Source organism: Erinaceus europaeus, chromosome 4 (assembly GCF_950295315.1).
Source record: "Erinaceus europaeus chromosome 4, mEriEur2.1, whole genome shotgun sequence".
NCBI classification, from domain to species: domain Eukaryota; kingdom Metazoa; phylum Chordata; class Mammalia; order Eulipotyphla; family Erinaceidae; genus Erinaceus; species Erinaceus europaeus.
The window spans coordinates 25,315,906-25,338,457 of NC_080165.1; the positions used below are offsets into that span (position 1 = coordinate 25,315,906).

Here is a 22,552-nt window from a genome sequence, read left to right on the forward strand (position 1 = left end):
CCTGCCGCTCTACCGCGCGACCCCCAGTGTTTCCTTTTTATTAAAAAAAAAAAAAAAAAAAAAAAAAAGGCTGTCCTAGCTGGCGGGTGAAGATCCCCCGGCCGGGAGCATCAGGGCCCCAGTTTGTTGGGCACAGAGCCCAGGCAGCGTTAGCACTGTGGTGAATTCCTCCAAGCCACCCTTGACTGAGCGACACGCACCCACAACGGGGAATTAAGAGCTGCACCTCAAGGTGGGCGGAACGAGGACTCTAAGAAGGTGCTAGGGACCCGTTCTGTGGCTCGGAAGGGGCCGGAAGTGAGCTCACAGGGCGGCGGTCGCGGCCCGCTCTGATTGGTCTGAGAGCAGGGGGCGGGGCTAGCGGGCCCTCCCGGACCCCGCGCCTCTTCCGAGCTCCGCGCTCCCTGCAGTTTCCCTGAGCTCCGAGGGGCTGCACGCCGCGAATCCTCTTGCCCGCACCTCCCGCCCTGCCCGGCCTGGTAGGTGGGGGCAGGGGCACCGGGCTGGCAGGCCTTCGGGGTGGGGAAACTGAGGGCTCCCCGCCGGTATTGGCAGTGGCCCCGGACACCCCTCCTCACTGCTGACTGCACGGTCCGATAGTCCCGGTAGCTCAGGACCCGACCGCCCGCCGCACACCCTGGCAGAGTGGGTCGGGGACCCCCGTCCGGCCGGGAGGAGCTCTGGGCTGTGGGGCGCGGAGCGGGTTCGAGAGGAGTCGTAAGTAGGAGTCACCGTGGAGAAAGCCAGAGGGTCCCGAAGCATCTGCTTTTGGGGCTTTCCTTTCCCCCGCCCATGCTTCAGTCATTATCGCCTTTCAGATGTTCCTGGGGCCCCAGGTTCTGCCCTAACCTGGGTCTGGCTCCCAGGAATCTGGAGAGAGACATTGGAAGGAAGGTAACGGGTCCTGGGAGAACCTGGACTGTTTTCCAACCTCGAATTGGGATGCCTCGTCTGCATGGACTGGGAGCGCTTCTCCCAAGGAGTCCCTGCGCTTTCTCTGCCACCAGCAGTCTGCCCTGGCTGGGCGGTGGGCCGGCTTTGAGACAACCCGTGCTCACACAGGTGGTCCAGCCCGGGAGTAGCTGAGTGCCTCTGGGCACGTATTTCACGTGGCTGTGCTTTGGTTTCCACGCGATAAAATTGGGTCACTGTCAGCTGAGGGAGGAGCCTCCTCTGACAATGGCTTAGTATTGCACCACACTGATAGCCTCCTGTCCTTCTGAGCTGTTTTACACGATAGCCTCCTGTCCCGAGCTGTTTTACACGAGGATTTGTTGTTGTTTCTTACCCCTAGAAGGGACAAGGGGTTGTGTTTTGTTCACAGCAGTATTCCTAAGTCCAGGATGGTGCCCTTGAATCTGATAGGTGCTCAATAACTAGAGAAGGTTGCCTAAATAGAATATATCTATACACACACAGGCACAGGAGACAGCATAGTGGTTATGCAAAAGACTTCCATCCCTGGGGGCTGGGCGGTGATGCACCTGGTGAAGCACATGTTACAGTGTGCAAGGACCAGGTTTCAAGCCCCCAGTCTCCACCTGAAGAGGGAAAGTTTCACAACGAGAAACAGTGCCACAGGTGTCTTTGTCCATTTCTTCTTCCCTTAAAGTTTTATCTCTCCAATAAATTTTTTTAATTATTTTTTAAAAAGAATACAAGCAAAATAAGATAAAAAAGACATTTCTGAGGCTCAGACTTCAGGTTCAGTCTCAGGCATCACAATAAGCTAGAACTGAGCATTCCTCTGATGTGTGTATATCTTTTTATATCTCTCTCATTAAAATAAAAGTTAAAAAAGCATTGACTTCTCAAGTATGAGGTCCCAAGTTCAGTCACCAGCCTCTCATGTGCCATTTAGGCTTTCTCTTTCTCCTATCATTAGCAAATAAATCTTAAAAAAAAAAAATTCCTAGTTCTTGGGAGTTGGGCTGTAGCACAGTGGGTTAAGCACAGGTGGCGCAAAGCGCAAGGATCAGCCTAAGAACCCCGGCTCAAGCCCCACCTGCAGGGGGATCACTTCACAAGCGGTGAAGCAGGTCTGCAGGTGTCTATCCTTCGCTTCTTCCTTTCGGTCTTCCCTCCTCTCTCCATTTCTCTTTGTCCTATCCAACAACGACAACATCAATAATAACTACAATAAAACAAGGGCAACAAAAAGGAATAAAAAAAAAATCCCTAGTTCTTTGTGGTCCAGGAGGTGGCACAGTGATATAACTTTGGACTCTCAAGCATGAGGTCCTGAGTTCAATCCCCAGCAGCACATGTACCAGAGTGATGTCTGGTTCTTTTTCTCTCCTCCTACTTTTCTCATAAATAAATGAAGTCTTTTTAAAAAAATCCTAGTTCTTTATAGTTAGACAGATTTTGGGAATATTAACTACTATTATCCTGGATAAATATCTTCCGCAATTCCTTCCTTGGTGGAAATCTTGCTGATTTTGACTCTTTAAGCTAGTATCAATATGACCTAGTTGTCAGTTGTAAGGGCTCAAACCACAATGCTCTAAACATCCCTATGTTGCTAGCATTCCTGTTCCTTCCTCTCTTCCACCCATCCCATGGCCTTTTATATGTATATGCTGGTCACAGACCCTGGGCTAGGAACTGGGGCTCCAGTGTTTCTTTAAGGCTGTGTTCTTGGTGTTTGGAGGCTATGCCATGTTGTGGAGTTGATGTTCACCAGCACAATTCTATATAGCAGAAAGCTCTCCTCCTCTTCTATAGGTTACTCTGTTAACTCCAGGAGTCTTGAATATGGACCTTCAGTTTTTGACATTCATCTCTGTCCTGCTGCTGTCTGGAACTGGAGCCACAGGTACCCCGAAGACCTCCCAGGACACAGGTCTAGAGATTTGTATCCTTCAGTATTGAGGGTGGCGGTTAATGAACTTTCTGAAGGGTCTGTAAATGGGAAGCATGATAGGGCTCAAACATGGATCCTCACGCATGGTGAAGTGGACATATTCTACCAGACAAACATTTTAGGAGCCAGGTCCTACAGTGTTGTGTTCAAGGCTCTTAGATGGGAATCTTCTGTGAATTAGTTGAATGACACATACTTCGCAGTATGAGTATGTTTCATTGTGGTTTGGGTTTGCATTTCCATAGTAATGAGTGGTGGTGAATATCTTGTGTCTATGGCCATTTGTGTCATCTTGGAGAAGTGTCTGTTAAGACCCTGCCCTGTGGAGTCTCAGCCAGGGACATCTATGACCCATGCAGATCAGTACTGGTCAGAATGGGTCTTCTGGATTATTCAACCAGGAGTATCAGTACATGGGGGAGATAACATAATGGTTATGCAGAGAGACTAATCTCACACACACACACACACACACACACACCTCTCCTTAACTTTATGCTGCCCAGACAAGAAGATGTTTGAGGTGAAACGAAGAGAGCAGCTATTGGCATTGAAAAACCTGGTGCAGCTGAGTGACATCCACCAGCAGTACAAGATCCTTGATGTCATGCTCAAAGGGCTCTTTAAGGTGTGTGTGGGCAGGGCCCCCCACAACTGCCCCAGCCCTAGACCTGAGCGCTGATGGATGAGTAGGAGTTACCTAAGGATGGATTCAGTGAGGGAAGCTGCATGCACAAAAGATTTGAAGGGCTCTGCAAAGCCACTCAGCCCAGGTGGGTTCCCTCAGGTACTGGAGGACTCCCGGACAGTGCTCACTGCTGCAGACGTGCTCCCAGATGGGCCCTTTCCCCAGGATGAGAAACTGAAGGATGGTATGGTCTGATCTCGCCTCCTCCCAGTACCTTGATGTCTAGCTGCTTTTCTCCACCCTGTTCTTACAGTCTTTTTTTCTTTGAAGGGGTGGGGATGTGTGGGGAGTGGAGCCAGGGCTTTGTGCATGTACTATCTCACTGGTTCCGGGACACTTTATAAATTCAGATAGAGAGATAGAGACATAGGAGGGATACCACAGCACCAGAGCTTCCTTTGTTGTCATAGTACTTCCCATGTGATGCTAGGGCTCAAATCGGGGCCATACTCATAACATGAGCACTACTTGGTGAGTTATCTCCAGCCCATATTGTGTGTCTTTCTGAAAGTACCTTCTCCTGACACGTGGTCCCCTCAGGTGACTGGGTGGTTGGTGTGTGGTTCTCCAAGCATTTCTGAGCTCAGAGCCATTTTCTGTGCCCTTGACATAGATGGTCCTTTGTGCTTGTGCTGAGCTTGGGACAAGGGGTAAGGGAAAGAGCCTCTGCCCACTGCCACTCCAGAGACTCCTGCCTTCTCTACCAGTCTGACCTTTTTTGGTAGAGAAGACACAGATTGTCCCCATTTTCAAGAGAGAAAAAAAAAAAGAGAGACCTGTAGAAGTGTCCAGTAGCCAGTAGGAGAGCTCACCCAGTAAAGCCTGTTCCTTATCATGCACAAGATCAGGGTTTGAGCACCAGCATTACATGGCAGCACCATGGTCGGCACAAGTAGAGCTCCATGGATGATGGGACTGTGCTGTGTTGCCTCACCCCAGCCCCAAGTCTGAAATACAAAGAATGAAAAAGTTAGCTTGGGAGTAGTAGAATCACACATGCCTGAGGCCCAGGCACTACAAAAAAAATTGTCTGTTCTCTTCCAAAAACATCTCTTAACTGATGATAGTCTAGCCATAAAATTTCTTCGCTAGTACTGTCTGAGAGAGCAGTTAGGTAGTCCTTATAGAGTGAACAGTGAATGGCCACCTATAAAAGTCTCTTATTTCCACTGTAACTGAAAAAATCCTGTAACACTGTAACTGAAAAAGATCCTATAATTTCCATTTCCTCGATAAAAGAGGGCAAATGGGAAATGGTTTGCTCTCAGTGATAAACCAAACTAACCTCTAAGTTCTTTGAAGTTTAAGTTTATTCTGAGGCTCAGGTGTCCCTGATCCAGCTGTGTCTTTGAAGGTATCTGCTTACCTCTTTAGGTGGCCTGGCTGGTGAGAACTGCTTGAGCCTTACTGTGGAGTGACTCAGACAGACTGCTAGCAGGACTGGTAGCTGGGGTCTGCGCAACCTGCCTCTTTGATGAACACACTAAACAAATTCAGTCTAAACTCATCTGTTGGCCAGAGGAACAGTATCAGTAGAAAGTTAACAAATTGGGGTGGGGGGAGCGCCATGGAAAAAAGGAAAAGGTTAAAATTCAAATGAGGTCTGTAGATTAAGTGTTAACACTGTCTCAATGTTAATGTCCTGGTACAGTGGAAGATAGTAGTATGGGAGGAAGTTGAGTGGAGGTTTTTTCTTTATCATAGAAGTCTAGCATTGTTTCACATTGAAAACTTAAAACATTTAAAATACAGCTGAAAGAATATTGAGAACAAAAGCAACCCTGATGTGTTCCTAGGCCATCCTAATAGACCTGGACCCTACAGATGCTAGTTCTATTAATCCCAGCACTTGGCTCTGTGCATTTGGTTGCCGGGTTGGGAAAGTCAGGCTCAACAAAGCTGCATGAGCTGCGTCAAACTCCATGTGCAAAATGACACTCACCTTCACCCCACAGCGATTGTGAGTCTTCAAATCTGTGGTACAAAGGAAAGAACGTAGTATCTGGAGTCAAATTTGGGTTTGTAGCCCAGACTTGCTACTCACTGACTCTCTGAGCCTCAGTTTCCCATCTGTAAAGTGAGTACAGAGTCAGGAGACAGCTCACCCAGTAGGATACATCCTTATTATGCATGGGCCCCTGGCCCTGAGCCCTGGTACCACCTGGGAGCATCTGGGGAGCCTCCACGGATGGATGATTGAGTGGTGCTGTGGTGTCTCTCCTCACCTTTATGTCTCAACCTCTGTCTTATCTCTATTGAGCTAAAGAATGAAGTGGAAATTGGGCACGACAGCCACCTCTCCTTGTAAAGGTCAGCTTTGAGGATTCAGTGACCTGGTAGATAGCAAGCCCTAGGCACACACTGCACATGTGCCCAGTGGGCATTGTTCTCTTTGCTTAATGGGCTTGGTTGGCTGGAAGATGCCTGGGGCTGCCCAGGTGGGCAATAGAAGAAGCTCTAGCAGGGACCAGGTTGCGACACCCTGGTAGAGTGCATGTTACCATGCACGAGGATCCGGGTTTAAGGCCCTGATCCCCACGTGTATGGGGAAAGCTTCACAAACTTTAGATATTTTTCTTTCTCTCTGTAACTTCCGCATGCCTCTTGACTTCTCTGTCTCTATCCTAGATAAATAAATAGATAAAAACAGAAGGGTCTCTAGCCTCACTAACATTCTCTTGTCAGCTTTCTCCCAAGTGGTTGAGAACACGGCCTTTTTTGGCGATGTGGTACTGCGTTTCCCAAGGATTGTGCACCACTATTTTGACCACAACTCCAACTGGAACCTTCTTATCCGCTGGGGCATCAGTTTCTGCAACCAGTCAGGTGTCTTTGACCAGGGTCCCCATTCACCCATCCTCAACCTGGTAAGGACAGGGATGGAGAGGGCTGGGGACACTGGGAGCCTCTGCCTTTAGTTGGACCTTAATGTCAGCTCTTCCTTGTGCTTTCTGTGAAAAGCCACAGGGTTCTCTTGAGCTACCATCTGTAGGGGTTCAGTACTGACCTGCATCCCTGGGGAGTCACCCTTGACCCATATCTCCCCAAACCTTGGGCCTGGGTGTCAGTGTGGAGGTAGGGACCCTTGGGTAAGCTGTAGGCAGGAGAAGGCAGAGGATGACTATCTTTTTCTCTTTGACAGATGGCTCAGGAACTAGGGATCAGTGAGAAAGACTCCGACTTCCAGAACCCATTTAAAGGGGACCATACAGAGGTAAGCTGCAAGGGTCTGTGACCATGTCTGTTTTGCTTCTGCTGAGCCACGGGTTGCCAGATCTGCAGGGAGGGAGTAGGATGGCCAAGGTGGAGCCTGAGGCTTTTGGATTTGGAGTCTGACATGCCTGGGTCTGGGTTAGGAAGCATCCTAACTTACTCGTGTCTCTGGGCAGGCCACTGCTCCTGCAAGACCTAAGACTTAAGACTCTCTTCTGTTCCCAGGGTGTGGTCCCCAGCTCTGGGGGGCAATCAGGCTGTGAATACATCTGTCCCATTCACAGTAAGCACATGTCAGGTAGAGGCCAGGGGAACCAGGGAAAGCTAGGCCGTGCTTTGTGCTGTTGAGCTTCTGAGCACAAGTAGGGCTTCAGTCACATAATCCTGCACACACTTTCATTCTTGGGCTGAGGTGTGCTCTGAAAACTGAAAGCTGCATTTGAGGGGGACAAATTGAGACACATCCAGTAGAGAGATTAGTGGCTGTGAGTTAGAGCCAAAGAGGCAGGCAGGAAGGGCTGGAGGACTGGGCTCATCAAACCACAGACTAACCACTAGTACAAAGTAGGGTGTCAGCATCCATGAGGACTAAGGTTCTTTTTTTTAATATATAAAATGGAAATATTGACAAGACCATAGGATAAGAGGGGTACAACTCCACACAGTTCCTACCACCAGAACTCAGTAACCCACCCCCTCCCTTGACAGCTTTCTTATTTTTTTAATATTTATTTTATTTATTTATTCCCTTTTGTTGCCCTTGTTGTTTTTTTATTGTTGTAGTTATTATTGTTGTTGTCGTTGGATAGGACAGAGAGAAATGGAGAGAGGAGGGGAAGACAGAGAGGGGGAGAGAAAGACAAGACACCTGCAGACCTGCTTCACTGCCTGTGAAGCGACTCCCCTGCAGGTGGGGAGCCGGGGTTCGAACCGGGATCCTTATGTCGGTCCTTGTGCTTTGCGCCACGTGCGCTTAACCCGCTGCGCTACAGCCCGACTCCCTATTCTTTTTTTTTTATATATATATTTATTTTCCCTTTTGTTGCCCTTGTTGTTTTTCATTGTTGTTGTAGTTATTATTGTTGTTGATGTCTTGTTGGATAGGACAGAGAGAAATGGAGAAAGGAGGGGAAGACAGAGAGGGGGAGAGAAAGATAGACACCTGCAGACCTGCTTCACTGCCTGTGAAGCGACTCCCCTGCAGGTGGGGAGCCAAGGGCTCAAGCCGGGATCCTTAAGCCGGTTCTTGCGCTTTGCACCATGTGCGCTTAACCCGCTGCGCTACCGCTTGACTCCTTTTCCTAGTCTTTATCCCTCTGGGAGTATGGACCCAGGGTCATTATGGGGTGCAGAAGGTGGAAGGTCTGGCTTCTGTAATTGCTTCTCCGCTGAACATGGGTGTTGGCAGGTGGATCCATACTCCCAGCCTGTCTCTCTCTTTCCTTAGTGGGGCAGAAGTCTAGGGAAGCAAGGCTCCAGGACCTGGTGGGGTTATCTGTCCAGGAAAGTCCAGTTGGCAGCATGGTAGCATCTGGAACCTGGTGGCTGAAAAAAGAGTTAACATATAAAGCCAAACAAATTGTTGACTAATCATAAACCTAAAGGCTGGAATATTGCAGATGAAGATTTGGGGTCTCCATTTTGAAGATAGCTAGTAGGCCTATTTCAGTTATATTCCATAGGGCCCATGGCTATACTAGTTTTTTCCTGGACCTGACATCTGATAGGCTGGTGGACCCAACTTATTGTCTGGGGAGATAATGTCATGGTTGGAAAAGAGTTAGAAAGCTGGATCAGGGAAGAGAGTAGCTCCCAAATATGGGAAAGGTGTATAAATATTGTTGACTGTAAACCCCTTTGATTTAATCTGGGGCCTATATTCATCTTAGGAGCCTTTGTAATCTCTGCATCCCTGTGGTCTGAGCTCACATTCTGTGGTCACGAGTAGGAACATTCCAGTTTGCCCCAATTTCAGGACCCATCTTCCTCAGGTGGTAGAGTATGTTGTCCAGCCTCCCTTCGGAGGATGAACATTCTCTACCGTTGTTGATCCAAGTTGAGGGCAAGGTCCTATGGGGGCCCACAAGGGGTCTATTGTGTTGTTCCTGATGGAGATGACCGGTGACAATGGAGAGAGGGATCTATTTGAGGTCTAGGCCCATCATGTCTGTTTGGGAATCTCAGGACTCCCCGACTAGTGCCCCAGATGATAGAGTGGCCTGATAGTGACTAACGAGTTGGGCGGTAGCGCAGCGGGTTAAGCGCACATGGCGTGAAGCTCAAGGACCGGCGCAAGGATCCTGGTTCAAGCCCCCGGCTCCCCACCTGTAAGGGAGTTGCTTCACAGGCGGTGAAGCAGGTCTGCAGTATCTTTCTTTCCTCTCTGTCTTCCCCTCCTTTCTCCATTATCTTTCTGTCCTATTCAACAACGACGACATTAATAACGACAACAAGAATAACTACAACAATAAAAAAACCAGGGCAGCAAAATGGAAAATAAATAAATAAATAAATAAATATAAAATTTAAAAAAAGAGTCCTCATTAAAGTATGCCAGTCTCTTGCCCTTATTCAGCTTTTGTAGTCCTTACTTTGATAAGGTGAGCTTTGGAGTGATTTAGTGATTTAGGGAAGTGTAATAGGAAGTAGGTAAGGAGGGTATCTAGGTCTAAGTAGAGACTATTTCATTAGGAACTTTATGGTGTCTTTTTTTTTTTTTCTTTCTTCTCCTTCCAGGGTTATTACTGGGGCTTGATGCCTACTCTACAAATCCACTGCTCCTGGAGGCTATTTTTTTTTCCCTTTTTGTTGCTTTTTTTTAAAAAAATCTTTGTGGTTATTATTATTGCTATTATTGGATAGGACAGAGAGAAATCAAGAGGAGGGGAGATAGAGAGGGGGAAAGAAAGATAGACATCAGACCTGCTTCACCGCTTGTGAAGTGACCCCCCTGCAGGTGGGGAGCTGGGGGCTCAAACCGGGATTCTTAAGCTAGTCCTTACACTTTGCACCATGTGCACTTAACCCACTGCACTGCCACCCGACCCCCCTATGGTGTCTCTTTAGGTCTTTTTACTTGCTTGCTGCATTTACTGACTCACTGCAGACTGTTGTGCACTTTTGCTTTCAGGTCTAGATTTTGCCCTAATTTATGGGTAAATATCTCATGGGCCCTGGTCTATACCTAGGTTTTGAGGCTTTGTTAAGAAGTAAACTACCTGAAATAGAATTAGAGAATTCTATGAGGAAGGAAAGGTCTCACCTGAGTAATGAGGCCGAAGGGTTGACATTCTATGCTTGACGTCTCGGGACACAGTCTGAAGTGAAGCATGCCAAGGTGGTATGCGTTGTATTGATTAGGTTGGGATCAGCATTACAAGCGGCACTTCCTCTGCCATGCCAAGGATCAAATCCAGAGCCTTGCACATGTGTGAGTCTGCTAAGCCACCTCCCTGACCCAATCATTATTATTATTTTTTAACTTTGCATTAGGAAGCTAGAGGAAAGACAGACAGCAAAGCACTGCTTCACCATCCATGGTTTCAACCATTTTTGTCTTTAGTGCTCTTCCATAGCACTGGGATCAAATGCGAGGCCTTAAACAGAGAAGACACTTCCCAGACCCCTAGCCTGCCATTTTTTGATGTTGATAGGTCAGACACATCAGAGTCGATTACAGCAAAAGCAGGACCCTGTATGTTGTCCTGGCCGCACTGGTTCCCATACTTCCCACAGGCTCCATTAGGGATACACAGAGGCACCCAAATTGATATCGTGCTCGCAGTGAGTTTGCATCACAGCCAAGGAACACTGAGCTTGGGACATCCACCACTTTGAGAGTGAACAGAAACAACTCTGCTCTTTCTGGTTTGCGAGACACAGCTCATCCTTCAAGGTAGCTTTCTGAAGATACACACTGAGAGACAGTCCTGGTCTGGAGTGGGCAGAGCTTTATGTTTGATCAAGGATCTAGGAAAATGCGAGGAAGTTCAAGGCTATGGCGAATGACCTTCCCATCAATCCACTTTTCAACCAGTATTACTTATCTTGCCTTAACTCAGATTCTGCATGATTGCTGTCTGATTTATTTGACCTGCAGAGACTAGGACCACATTGGTTCAAGTTGTCTCTTGACAACTTGATTTAGTTAAGGTGGTCATCCCCGAGAGTCTTAAGCACAGGACCAGGCCAACCTGCAGTGTTGAGCTCAATGCTGTGCTCCAAGGTCCCAAACACAGTTATCTCTGAATAATTCCTGGGAAGAACAGTCGGTCTTATTTTAGGCAATCAGGATATAGACTAAAGTCAGTCTGTTTTTCATTACCACCTACACAAGAGCTTAGGCTAATCTGCCAATCTTTGACATTGTCTGCCAACCAATACAGGGGCAGTAGGTGGGGCTAAAGTCATTCTCTTTCCCAGTGGAGAGACATTTCATGACCCACTCTTTTTTTCTTTTACTTTCCTCTTCATCTCCCTGCTATTGAGTCCACAGTGGAGGATCAGAAGGATCTACTAGAATTGTATCATTGAGGGTCCACTCTTACTATTGGAGTTGAGTCATCATTGCATTGAGACTTATTTTATTTTATTTCATTTTATTGGATAGGACAGAGAGAAATTGAGAGGGAAGGGGAAAATAGAGGGGGTGTGGGAGAAAGATAGACACCTGCAAGCCTGCTTCACCACTTGTGAAGCAACTCCCCACCCTACCCCCTGTAAGTGGGGAGCTGGGGGCTCTAACCTGTATCCTTGCATTTTGTATTATGTGTGCTTAACCCAGGGTGCCACCACCCATCCCCCCATTGCATTGAGTCTTAAGGACATTGTCTCTGGAGAGTTGCAACCTTACTTGCCTTACATGGCGTAACTCATAGTCACTTGGGCATCAAGAGAGATGGATGGATTTTTATTTTTGTTTGTTTATTGTGCCACCAGGATTATAATTTGGCTTCTTTCCTGCAGGATTCTACCATCCCCAACAGATAGTCTCCATCTCTCTGTGTCTCTTTTTACTAGAGGGTGAGAACCATAAAGGGAGGGAGAGAGGAGAGACACCACAACACTGCTCCTCTGCTCATGAAACTTTCCATGTGTAGGTGCTCCCAGGAGTTTGAACTCAGGTCCCCCTGTATGTGAAGTGTCTGCTCCACTGAGGGAGCAATCTCCTGCTTCCCTGAACCATACAGATGTGTATGTGTTCAGCTGAAACAGGGTTCTGCTGGTCTTAGGTCTGTGCAGGATCATTTCCAGAGCTGCCTTTGATGCATCAGCCACAGCAGAACAGTTGTGTACTCAGTGTGTCCTTGTGAATTTCCCATCTTGTGGTTGAGAATGATCCAACAGCTGGTCAGACTGACAGCTGCAGCTGCCACTTGGCTTGGGAAGACACTAGGATTATTTCATGGAGTGGTACTACTGCGTCTGAGGAGCAAAGAGGATTAACTGTTCCTATACTTGCTGGGCTCTAAGGCAATCCCTCCCTAGATCTGGGATTATTGCTACAAAATCAGTTACCACATTCTAGTGTTTTTAAAAATGTTTTTATTTTATTATTATTATTTTTAAAATTTTTATTTATAAAATGGAAACACTGACAAGACCATAGGATAAGAGGGGTACAACTCCACACAGTTCCCACAACCAGAACTCCGTATCCCACCCCTTCCCTTGATACCTTTATCTTTCTGTAAGTATGGACCTAGGGTCATTATGGGGTGCAGAAGGTGGATTGGCAGGTGGATCCATACTCCCAACCTGTCTCTCTCTTTCCCTTAGTGTGGCAGAGCTCTAGGGAAGCGGGGTTCCAGGACACATTAGGGTCATCTGCCCAGGGAAGTCCGGTTGGCATCATTGTAGCATCTGGAACCTGGTAGAATTTCCCAGTTTTAAAGCATCCTCCTTGCAGAGCTCAGGGCAGGTGTTGTCTCCGAGTTGCCAATTTGGCTCTGCCCCCATTTTTATTATTATTATTATTTAAAATATTTTATTTATTTATTCCCTTTTGTTGCCCTTGTTGTTTTTATTGTTGTAGTTATTATTGTTGTTGTCGTTGTTGGATAGGACAGAAAGAAATGGAGAGAGGAGGGGAAGACAGAGAGGAGGAGAGAAAGATAGACACCTGCAGACCTGCTTCACCGCCTGTGAAGCGACTCCCCTGCAGGTGGGGAGCCAGGGTTCGAACCGGGATCCTTATGCCGGTCCTTGTGCTTTGCGCCACCTGCGCTTAACCCACTGCGCTACAGCCCGACTCCCCATTTTTATTATTTTTAATGAAAGAGATACCAGAGCACTGTCCAGCTTTGGCTTATGGTGGTACTGAGGATTGGACCTGAGACCTCAGAGTCTCAGGCATGAAGAGTCTTTTGCATAACCATTATGCTATTTCCCCAGCCCCCCACTTTGTAGTATCTAAAATTTCACTTTCCCCTCTATTATCCCCTACTCTCACCTAGACTTTTCCTCCAGAAATATTAGGTATGAGTAACACAAGAGCACTTTTTCTTTTCTATTTATTTACTTTAAACTTTATTTTATTTATTATTAGAGACAGAGAGAAATTGAGAGGCGAGGGGGAGATACGGAGAGACATCTGCAGCTCTACTTCACCACTCATGAAGCTTTCCCCCTGCAGGTGAGGACCAGGAGCTTAAACCTGGGTCCTTTTGCTTCCCCCCAGGGACAGGTTTTCAATACAGAGACACGTCATAACTGCTACCTTGGCTCTTGTGTGCTGCTATACAAAATTTGGAAAGCAGTGTACTCAGATGAATAGTTATTACCCTAGTGATTGCATGCCATGCTACTCCATCCTTGCACCCCAGGTATTTGAATGAGGAACAAGGGGTCCTCTGCACTATTGACAATCCATGGTGGTGAATGTCCTGTCTAGTACAATGGTGTAATTAGAAACTCTGTCAGTAAGCTTGACAGTGTAGGCCTGATTCACATTTTGATTCTTGTTGGTCTCATCAGAAAATAGGCCTTATGTCTATGGCCATACCACCCTGAACACACCTGATCTTGTCTGATCTCGGAAGCTAAGCAGGATCAGACCTGGTTAGTACTTGGAATGGGAGAATTTAGGCCTTACTATGGGCTTCTAAGTGCCTAACCGGACCTTTCTGGTGTCAAGCACAATTTTCTCCCATGATTCATAGCCCCAAAGAAGAATGACTATCTTTTAACTGCCATCTGTCATCTTCCAAGTCAGATGTCTAAGATAACTGACAACAGTTACTGGAAATACAACATGTCTGTTCATTAAGAATATTGCCTGGGGAAAAGTGACAATGTTCCCTTCAGATCTTTGTTGTGACTATACATGAGAAAAGTTGTCTGTCAGGGAAGCTGATGCAAAACTCATTGTTCCGGGTTTTTGTTGAGGGCTGACTGGCCACACAAGTACCCTTTGCCTCCTGTAGCCCATTCCAAAGAGATATCCAGCATGAACTGTATCTCACACGAACAGTTAAAACATAATGAATGAGCCACTTTTATCAACTAATGTGGTGGCAGCCTTGCCCAAATCCAAGTTCCTACATGCCACGCATGGGTTAGCCTTGGAAGGAGACCACTCAGAGGCTAGCAGTCTGTGTAAACACTTCTGCACAGCATTGCCACTCAGAACTACCAGGCATTTGTATTTAGAGGAAACTCTGAGTCAGGAGTCCTTTAAAGCAGTGGCTCTGTTTTAGGCAGCACAGTGCAGGGCTTTCTCTACTAGAGTAGCTGCCCTCCCTTCATAGAAAACTGAGATGACAGGTCCCTCAAGATTGCGTGCGATGTTTCATAATCTTGATAAGCAGTGCAGAGAAAGGCCAGTCAGGGCTGGGCTGTCGGCATACCCCACAAGGCTGATTGCCTCTCCCAGTGAGGAGGTGTCCACAGAGATGCTTTATTGCTGTGACACTGGTTCTTCCTGCCCTGTAGGTCTCGGTGCCTCTCCTATAGGAGGAGGGTGAGAACCTCAGAGAGAGCAAGCTCCAGGCTGGACTTAGTTTAGCCTTATTGAAGTGTGCTCTCATTGGAAATAACCAAAACAGTGACATAATTTCCCTACTTTTTTTTTTTTTGCCTCCAGGGTTATCACTGGGACTCAGGGCTGGAACTACGAATCCACTGCTCCTGGTGACCATTTTTCCCCCCATTTTATTGGATAGGGCAGAGAGAAATTGAGAGAGAAGGGAGAAAGAAAGAAAGAAAGAGAGAGAGAAAGGGAAGGAAGAAAAGAAAGAAAGAAAGAAAGAAAGAAAGAAAGAAAGAAAGAAAGAAAGAAAAAAAAAAAAAAACACTTGCAGACCTGCTTTGCTGTTTGTGAAGCATCCCTACTGCAGGCGGGGACCTAGAGGCTCGAACCCAGATCTTTGCATAGGTCCTTGCATGTAGTACTATGTGCACTTAACCGGGTATGCTACCACCTGCCCCCCCCCCAATTTTCCTATTTCTTATTGGCTGGCATTGGATCGACCTTCTCGTGGTGCATCCCGTGAGTACCCATTCATTGGGGAAACTGACGATCCTTCCTAGCCGACTGAATCCACATGGATCCCAGTCACTTTCAAAGCCAGCAACAAGCAGCTCCTGACAGCTTTCAACCTGACGCTGTTGACTGGCTACGGAAGAAGGGCAAACGCTAGAAGAAGAAGGAATTGGCTGGCAACAGTCCTAAGAATTCTATCTTTTTTTTTTTTCCCCCACATCCAGTGTGGGCCTGCCAGCCCATAGCTGCCTTGCTGGTCAGTGTTCTGGGAGTCCTTTTCTACTCCTTATGTTCTCACTACTAGGGGTAACCATGATCAGGCTGCATACTGGCCACCATCCCTGTCCAGTGGGGCTGACATTCTCTCTGCTCTTCAGATGGTCACAGTCTGGTGGGGAAGGTAGCAGGAAACACACTTCCAATCTGACACAGTCACTGTACCAGTCGAGGAAGGAAGAGTCATGAGTTGAAGGACCATGTTGAGGTAGCAGCCCAGCCTCAGCTGCTTGTGTTCAAGGACGTGGAGCAAGAGCTGCAGCGTAGACCAACTTGGGGAAGGCTTCCATGCAATAGGACAAGTTTATGCAATGATGCAGAGACATAACACAGGCATTCAGTGGCTCTCAGTGCCGTGGCACTTGCTGACGGTGTACCATGGACTATTCTCCCCCAGATACGATTCCCTACTTCTTTTCAGTCTCATCAGTTAGACCCCCTGTGTCTAGTTATGTGAAATCACAACCTTTCCCCTGTTTTTTTTTTTTTAAGATTTTATTTATTCATGAAGAAGATAGGAGGAGAGAGAGAAAAAAAAACAAAAAAACAGATATCATGCTGGTATATGTGCTCCTGGGGATTGAACTCAGGACCTGATGCTTGAGAATCCAGTGCTTTATCCACTGTGCCACCTCCCAGACCACTTTTATCCCCCCTTCTTATTGCTACCAGGATTATTGCTGGTACTTGGTGCCAGCACTACAAATCTGCTACTCTTGGTGGCCATTTTTTTCTAATTTTATTTGATAGGATAGAGGGAGATATTGGGAGGGGAGTGATAGGGAGAGAGAAAGACATCTTAAAGCTTCCCCCAGCATCTCTTAACCATAGGCCTCTGCTTTTTTCCCCCATTACCCTTGTCACCACCTATTATACTATCCATTCTTTTTCGGGCTGTGTTTCCTTAACTAACTTGCCACTCCCAGGAGGACAGGCAGGGCTGGCCTGATTCTCTAGCAGCTGAGATTCAGCGGATGCTCACTGTTCACCAAACATGCTGTGCCTCTGACCTTTTGTGTGAACTGTCATGTCAGGTGTGTTGATGCTGCTGAAGGATGAGAAAAATGAGGCCTGGGACTCTTCCACTGGTTTTAGCAGTGCTAAAGAGATACTGAAACAGGCTGCTTTGTTGGCATACTAAAGGCAAAAATACTGGATTTCAAGAACATGAGAGAAAAGGAAATGGGTGCAGGAAGTATAGCCAAACCTGTGAAGAGTTTTGTTTCCAAGAGGAGCAGACCAATAAGAGAATAGCTGAAGCTGGGTGTGGGTTCAGGGGGAGTTTAAGTCAGACAGGAGAATCCATCTTGTTTGCATACTGGCATGAATAACCATCACGATGGTGTAGGAGATTTGCTGTAACTTCATGCCTGAGAAAGTGAGGAAGAAAGATGAACTAATGTCCTGAGGAAGGGTTGGCTTAGAAGTAAGGGAGTTGGGAGTCGGGCTGTAGTGCAGCGGGTTAAGCGCAGGTGGCGCAAAGCACAAGGACCGGCATAAGGATCCCAGTTCGAACCCCGGCTCCCCACCTGCAGGGGAGTCGCTTCACAGGCGGTGAAGCAGGTCTGCAGGTGTCTATCTTTCTCTCCTCCTCTCTGTCTTCCCCTCCTCTCTCCATTTCTCTCTGTCCTATCCAACAACGACAACAACAATAATAACTACAACAATAAAAAACAACAAGGGCAACAAAAGGGAATAAATAAATTAAATTAAATTTTAAAAAAATTAAAAAAAAAAAGAAGTAAGGGAGTTGATACTGCCCTGTGCCTGATACATAATAGCTAAAGAAACCTCAATAGAAAATAGAGCCCGGTTATAATGCATCATTAGTCATTCATTATTTGTGAGACCTATACCAAACTATATGAGAAAGATAGGAGAACTTGAGTATGAATATATAGGAATTATCTGTACTATCCTCATTAATTTTTCTGTAAGTCTAAATTTATTCAAATATAAAAAGGTTACTTTGAAAATATACTACCCACTGGGCTGGGGTAGATAGCATAATGGTGATACAAAGAGACTCTCATGTCTGAGGCTCTGAGGTCCCAGGTTCAATTACCTGTACCACCATGAGCCAGAGTTGAGCAGTGCTCTGGTTAAAAAAAAAAAAGAAAGAAAGAAATTATATTACCCACTTATGTATGTAACCGTTGACAATATGTATTATTTGTTCTGCTTTACATCCTTTTCAATTTGTAAACGCAATATCACATTAAACATTTCATTATGTAACAAAAAACAAAATAAAAAGAGCGTAGTTTGGGAGCTTGTGGAGTTGTTTCCAGAGTGCTTCTGTTCTCAGGATAACTGGAAGCAAGGTCTGGGCTGCAGGTTAGGAGAGGGAGACTTATTGGAGGCTCAAGGAGAAGGTATGGCTAGGAGAGCTGAGAGAGGGGATGGTCAGGTATTGCCAGTAGCATGAAGGGCCTTTTGGAGGTCAGTGTCAGCCTAGCTGATATTTAGTAAGTCTAGCTACACGAGTGTGGTGGGGGGGTAAGGAGGAAGTGGGCATCAGCCAGACTTGGTTTAGCTGTGTACACTCCTCAGTGGATGAGAAACACAAGTGTTGGGGATCTGTCCGAAGGAGTATGTTTTGCTCTGGCTCTAAGGAATGAGCTCAGGGCCTTGAGCATATGTAGTACCACTGAGTGGCCTCCCTGGGCTGATTTTTAAAATTTTTTTTAAAGAATTTATTATTTTATCTGTTCATGAGAAAGATAGGCAGAGAAAGAAAGAACCAGACATCACTCTGGTACATGTGATTAAACTTGAGACCTCATGGTTGAGAATCCAGTGCTATATCCACTGCACTACCTCCCAGACCATGATTTTTTTTTCATTCTTTATTTGAGAGAGGGATAAGAGAGGAGGAGAGGCGAGGGGAAGGGAGGAGAATAAAGTTTAATTTAAAGAATTAGCCCATTAAATTAAGTATAAATATTTTTTAAAGTAGCTTTTGTAACAACTTTATATTTTATTTTATTTGATAGAAACAGAACTTGAGAGGGAGGGATATAGACACCTGCAGCACTACTTCATTGCTTATGAAGCTTCTTGCACATGGAGTGCCGTCAGCAAGCCAGGCTCATGGCACAGTGGACTACACCTAAAAACCCTCCACTGTTTTCATGGAAGCTGCTGCGCCTGGGAACACAGGCGGGAAGCAGGATGTTCACAAGGGAGGAGTGCTGAGAGGGAGAGGGGCCAGTCAGGGCATGTCCCCAGGGCAGTGACAGCTGAGCTGGAGATAGTGTGACAAAGGGGGGTGGGGACTGGAAAGAGCATGCTAGGCCTGAACCACAGTACAAAGGGAGCAACGATGGGCCAGGCTGCGGTGGCACACCTGGTTTAGTGCATATATCACCATGTACAAGGATCTGGGTTCAAGCCCCTGCCCCCTACCTGTAGGGAGGACCCTTCTCAAACAGTAAAGCAGGTCTGCAGCTCTTGCTCTTTTTCTCTGTCTCTCCCCTCTCTCTTTCTTTCTCTCCTGCCCTCTCAATTTGTCTTAGTCCTGTCAAATAAAAATAAATAGAAAACAAAATGGAAAAAATGAAAAATGGCTGCCAGGAGCCGTGAATTCGTAGTGCCTAGTGATAACCCTAGTGATAACCTAGTGACAATAAAAAACAAACAAAAAATAAAGGGAGCAGGATCCAGGAACCAAAATGGGGAGTTGAGGGAGAAAGGGAGAGGTAGGCTGACTAGACCTGTAGCTGGGACCCTGGTAGGATGTTGTGCTGACAGAGACTGGGAAATCATGGAAAGATTGAAGCAGGAGTGTGGTATGGGCAGTCTTCACTGGGTGACTTGCATTCTTGGGAGACCCCTGGAATCTTTGGAAAAGGGTAGAATGGATTGGAGCGTAGCCATGGAGAAAAGGATTAAGGGACTTAGAATGAACTAGGTTTTGCCATGGTCTGGGTTGGGGGGGGGGGGGGAAGAAGGGAAGTTGAACTCCTTTGTTTCTGTGTTACTCCCCTAGACTGGCGTGTGGGCACCATCTTCTGTAAGGGCAGGGATGGCAGACAGGGATTGGGTTTTGGGGAGATGGAACCATGCCAAGTTTGGGGGGGGGGTGCTTGGGACATTTTAGTGGAGATATTGACAGACGGATAAAGGGGTGTAAATTGGAGGGCAACTCAGACCACATAGGCATAACTAAAAATGTGGGCTTGCCTGAACTGCTCAGGGGAGAGCAGAGGGACAAAAACCAAGGCGCTGGGGAGCACAGTCCAAGAACACCCAACTGAAGTCTTTCTCTACCCCCCGCGTCTCTCCCTCCTCACCAGATCTGCCCCGCACTCACTCTGGAGCCACGAACATGGGCACCATCATCCACTCTTCCCCACCTCTTTTCTGGGTTCTGTCATTTGGGGATCTGGTCTATCTGCTTCCTCTCCACTTACCTGCCTTAGACACTGTGATCAGGAATCAGGACACCTGCTGTCTGTTACCTCTAAGGTGCTTGGCAGGTGGGGCTCCCAGTCTGTGGTTGTCTTGGGCACTCAGCCCCCTCCCTCACCCTGGAGGAGTCTTACTGCTTCTCTCATGTCCCATGCTCTTTTCAGTACCCATCACTCTACCTGGAATGCCCTTCTCTTCCCTTGCTGCATTTGCTTGGCAAGTTCCTGATTTTTCAAGACCCCCATAACAGTTTTTCCCAAACCCATTCTAATCCAGCAAAACCTTTGCTGGCAGTAGACTAAACTCAGTCATTCTGCTCTACCCCCTCAGTTCATTTCCAGTACTGACCCTTTCCAGAAGGCACTGAGGGAGGAGGAAAAACGCCGGAAGAAAGAAGAGAAGCGGAAAGAGATCCGAAAAGGCCCAAGAATCTCAAGATCCCAATCTGAGTTATAGCTCTGGAACAGCCCAGGGCTCAGGGGGCCAGGCGGAGACAATGCAGCTGCACCACTTGATGGTGAGAGCCGGCCCCAGTGAGGGAAGGCCCAGATCTCTCTGCCCCCGGAGCCAGCTCAGCCTCAGCTAGAGACTCAGCTTCAGAGAGCCAGTTTTCAGACTCCTGGGGGACCACCAAGGGGACCATCGGAGGATGCTGTGCTGCAGACCTAAACCTGCGGAGGTGCTGGCGGCGTCGGGGTCCTGGCTGTTCCATCCATTTTCTGCTGCCCTTCCTGGAGACACAGCAGAACCAGGCTCTGAGCCACATGTGGAGGTGCCATGCCTGCTGCTAGGCCCCCTGTGTCTCGGAGTCACTCGGCACAGGTCCCAGTCCCTGCAGAGAGACAATAAAAGCCAGCAAACTCTCCTGGGCCAACTGAGACTGGTTGGGGTCCCAGGGATCTGCAAGTCCTTCCACAGGGCGGGTGGTAAAGGGTCTGAGAGTGGCGGAATAGGAATCCACAGATGTGTAGAGAACGTTTTTGAAGATGTTCTTGCTCCATCAGGAAAAATTCCAGGCCCTGACAGGTAATGAATCAGGGTCTTGACTTAAGCCTCTTCTTCCCTTCTCAGCACTGTCTTTGATGAAGAATCAGTGTTGGGAAGGAGACTGGGAGTAGTTCACCCAGTGGAGCACATGCCTTACCATGCACACAACCTTGGGCCTAAGCCCTGGCACCTCATGGGAGTACCATGACATCCAGAGAAGCTCTACAGATGGTGGAATGGTGCTGTGGTATCTCCCTCACTTTCTGTCTCTCTGAAATAAAAAGGGTCGGGCTGTCAACCCAGGAGCTGTGGAGTCATGCATGTGTGAAACCCCATTGCTATAAACAGATTGGTGGGAAAGGACAGGAAATGTTCTGGGAATGTGATTAGTTTAAGATCTCTCCTTAGGTATATGGGAGCAGTCGTTGAGGTTTAGGGAAGAGTCAGTCTGTCTACTTTGGCAACACTGGGATTACCTGGACAGCCAGTTTTGCAGGAAGCTGTGCTTTGTCATGGCAGGGCTGCTGACAGACCCCACCCTCCTCAGCTGCGTTTGGCTGAACAGTGTCAGGAGGGCATCCTTGCGACAGAATATGAAAGCTGCAGGGATATGAGTGGGTAACTGTCCTTCAGTCATCTCTTTCCCAGGCAAAGAATGGGCTAATAGTGGGGGGTTCTAGCTCTCTCTCTGACCTTGCCAAGTCAGGAGCTACCTCTTAAAAGGGGAGAGACAGAGGACTGTCCTCAGAAATCCGCAGCTACCCACTTCACAGGCGGTGAAGCAGGTCTGCAGGTGTCTATCTTTCTCTCCCCCTCTCTGTCTTCCCCTCTCCATTTCTCTCTGTCCTACCCAACAACAATGACATCAATAACAACAATAATAAAAAAACAACAAGGGCAACTAAAGGGAAAATAAATATAAAAAAAAAAGAAAAGAAAAATTAAGAAAGAAACCTCCAGCTGCCAACCCTTACACAGCTCAAGGAAACCTGAGTCTTCTCTCATCTTATTGATTTTGGCATCCTTGGCCTACTCCTTCCTGTGCAATGATTTCACTGCAAAATGAATTTGGTAGTGTATGTCCTCCCCGCCCCGCCACCCAGCTCTAAACTGCTGATCTGAGGCTAGGGCCTGGCTTCTCATACACAGTTTTCTTTCACTGATGGTTCTTCATCCTTCCCAAAGGTTTGCCTAGAACATTTGTATGCACAGCCAGAAAAGGGCACAGTCTTATTGTCTTCACCACTGCCCATCTGGCCCCATGAACCTCCTGACCGGTCTACACCTTCAGCTTCTCTTCACCATCATTCTTTCCTCTGCCCTCAAGTAGGCCTGTTTTTTCCTGATAGCTTTTTTTTTTTTAATCGCCACCAAGATCATTGCTGGGACTTGATTACAGCACTACAAATCACCGCTCCTAGCAGCAATTTTTTTCTTTATTTTTTATTTGATAGGACAGAGAGAAATTGAAAGGGGGAGGAGGAGAGAGAAAGACACATGCAGACTCACCTCACTACTTGTGAAGCATCCCCTCTGCAGTTGGGGAGCAGGGACTCAAACCTAGATCCTTGTTTATGGTAATGTGTATGCTCATCTGGTGTGCCACCACCTGACTCTTCCTAACACA

At 47.2% G+C, this 22,552-nt stretch overlaps 2 protein-coding genes and 1 non-coding gene across 4 annotated transcripts in view; 1 reads left to right on the forward strand and 2 right to left on the reverse strand.

The window, feature by feature from the left end:
- The window catches only part of TNFRSF13C (TNF receptor superfamily member 13C), a 328,540-nt gene that overhangs the window by 205,383 nt on the left and 100,605 nt on the right, over positions 1–22,552 (reverse strand). The window lies entirely within an intron of this gene.
- CCDC134 (coiled-coil domain containing 134) lies at positions 369–21,230 on the forward strand. Of its 2 annotated transcripts, none has more exons than XM_007523427.3 (7): positions 369–479; positions 2,728–2,857; positions 3,373–3,494; positions 3,654–3,738; positions 6,240–6,421; positions 6,697–6,768; positions 20,269–21,230. In XM_007523427.3, the coding sequence occupies exons 2-7, from the start codon at positions 2,758–2,760 to the stop codon at positions 20,392–20,394; spliced, it is 687 nt and encodes a 228-aa protein (XP_007523489.1). In that variant the 5' UTR covers positions 369–479; positions 2,728–2,757; the 3' UTR covers positions 20,395–21,230. The 2 variants fall into 2 exon arrangements, with proteins under 2 accessions (XP_007523489.1, XP_060045031.1); XM_060189048.1 differs by lacking the exon at positions 369–479 and adding an exon at positions 499–717.
- On the reverse strand, positions 11,217–11,302 carry LOC132538491 (small nucleolar RNA SNORD62). The gene has a single exon (XR_009549847.1). It is a non-coding gene; the product is annotated as a small nucleolar RNA SNORD62 (small nucleolar RNA).

Coding starts and splice junctions, on each gene's coding strand:
- CCDC134 (XM_007523427.3), top strand. CDS start 2,758: ATGGACCTTCAGTTTTTGACATTCATCTCTGTCCTGCTGCTGTCTGGA. Junction 3,739..6,239: donor GGATGAGAAACTGAAGGATG/GTATGGTCTGAT, acceptor TTCTCTTGTCAG/CTTTCTCCCAAGTGGTTGAG. Junction 6,422..6,696: donor ATTCACCCATCCTCAACCTG/GTAAGGACAGGG, acceptor TCTCTTTGACAG/ATGGCTCAGGAACTAGGGAT.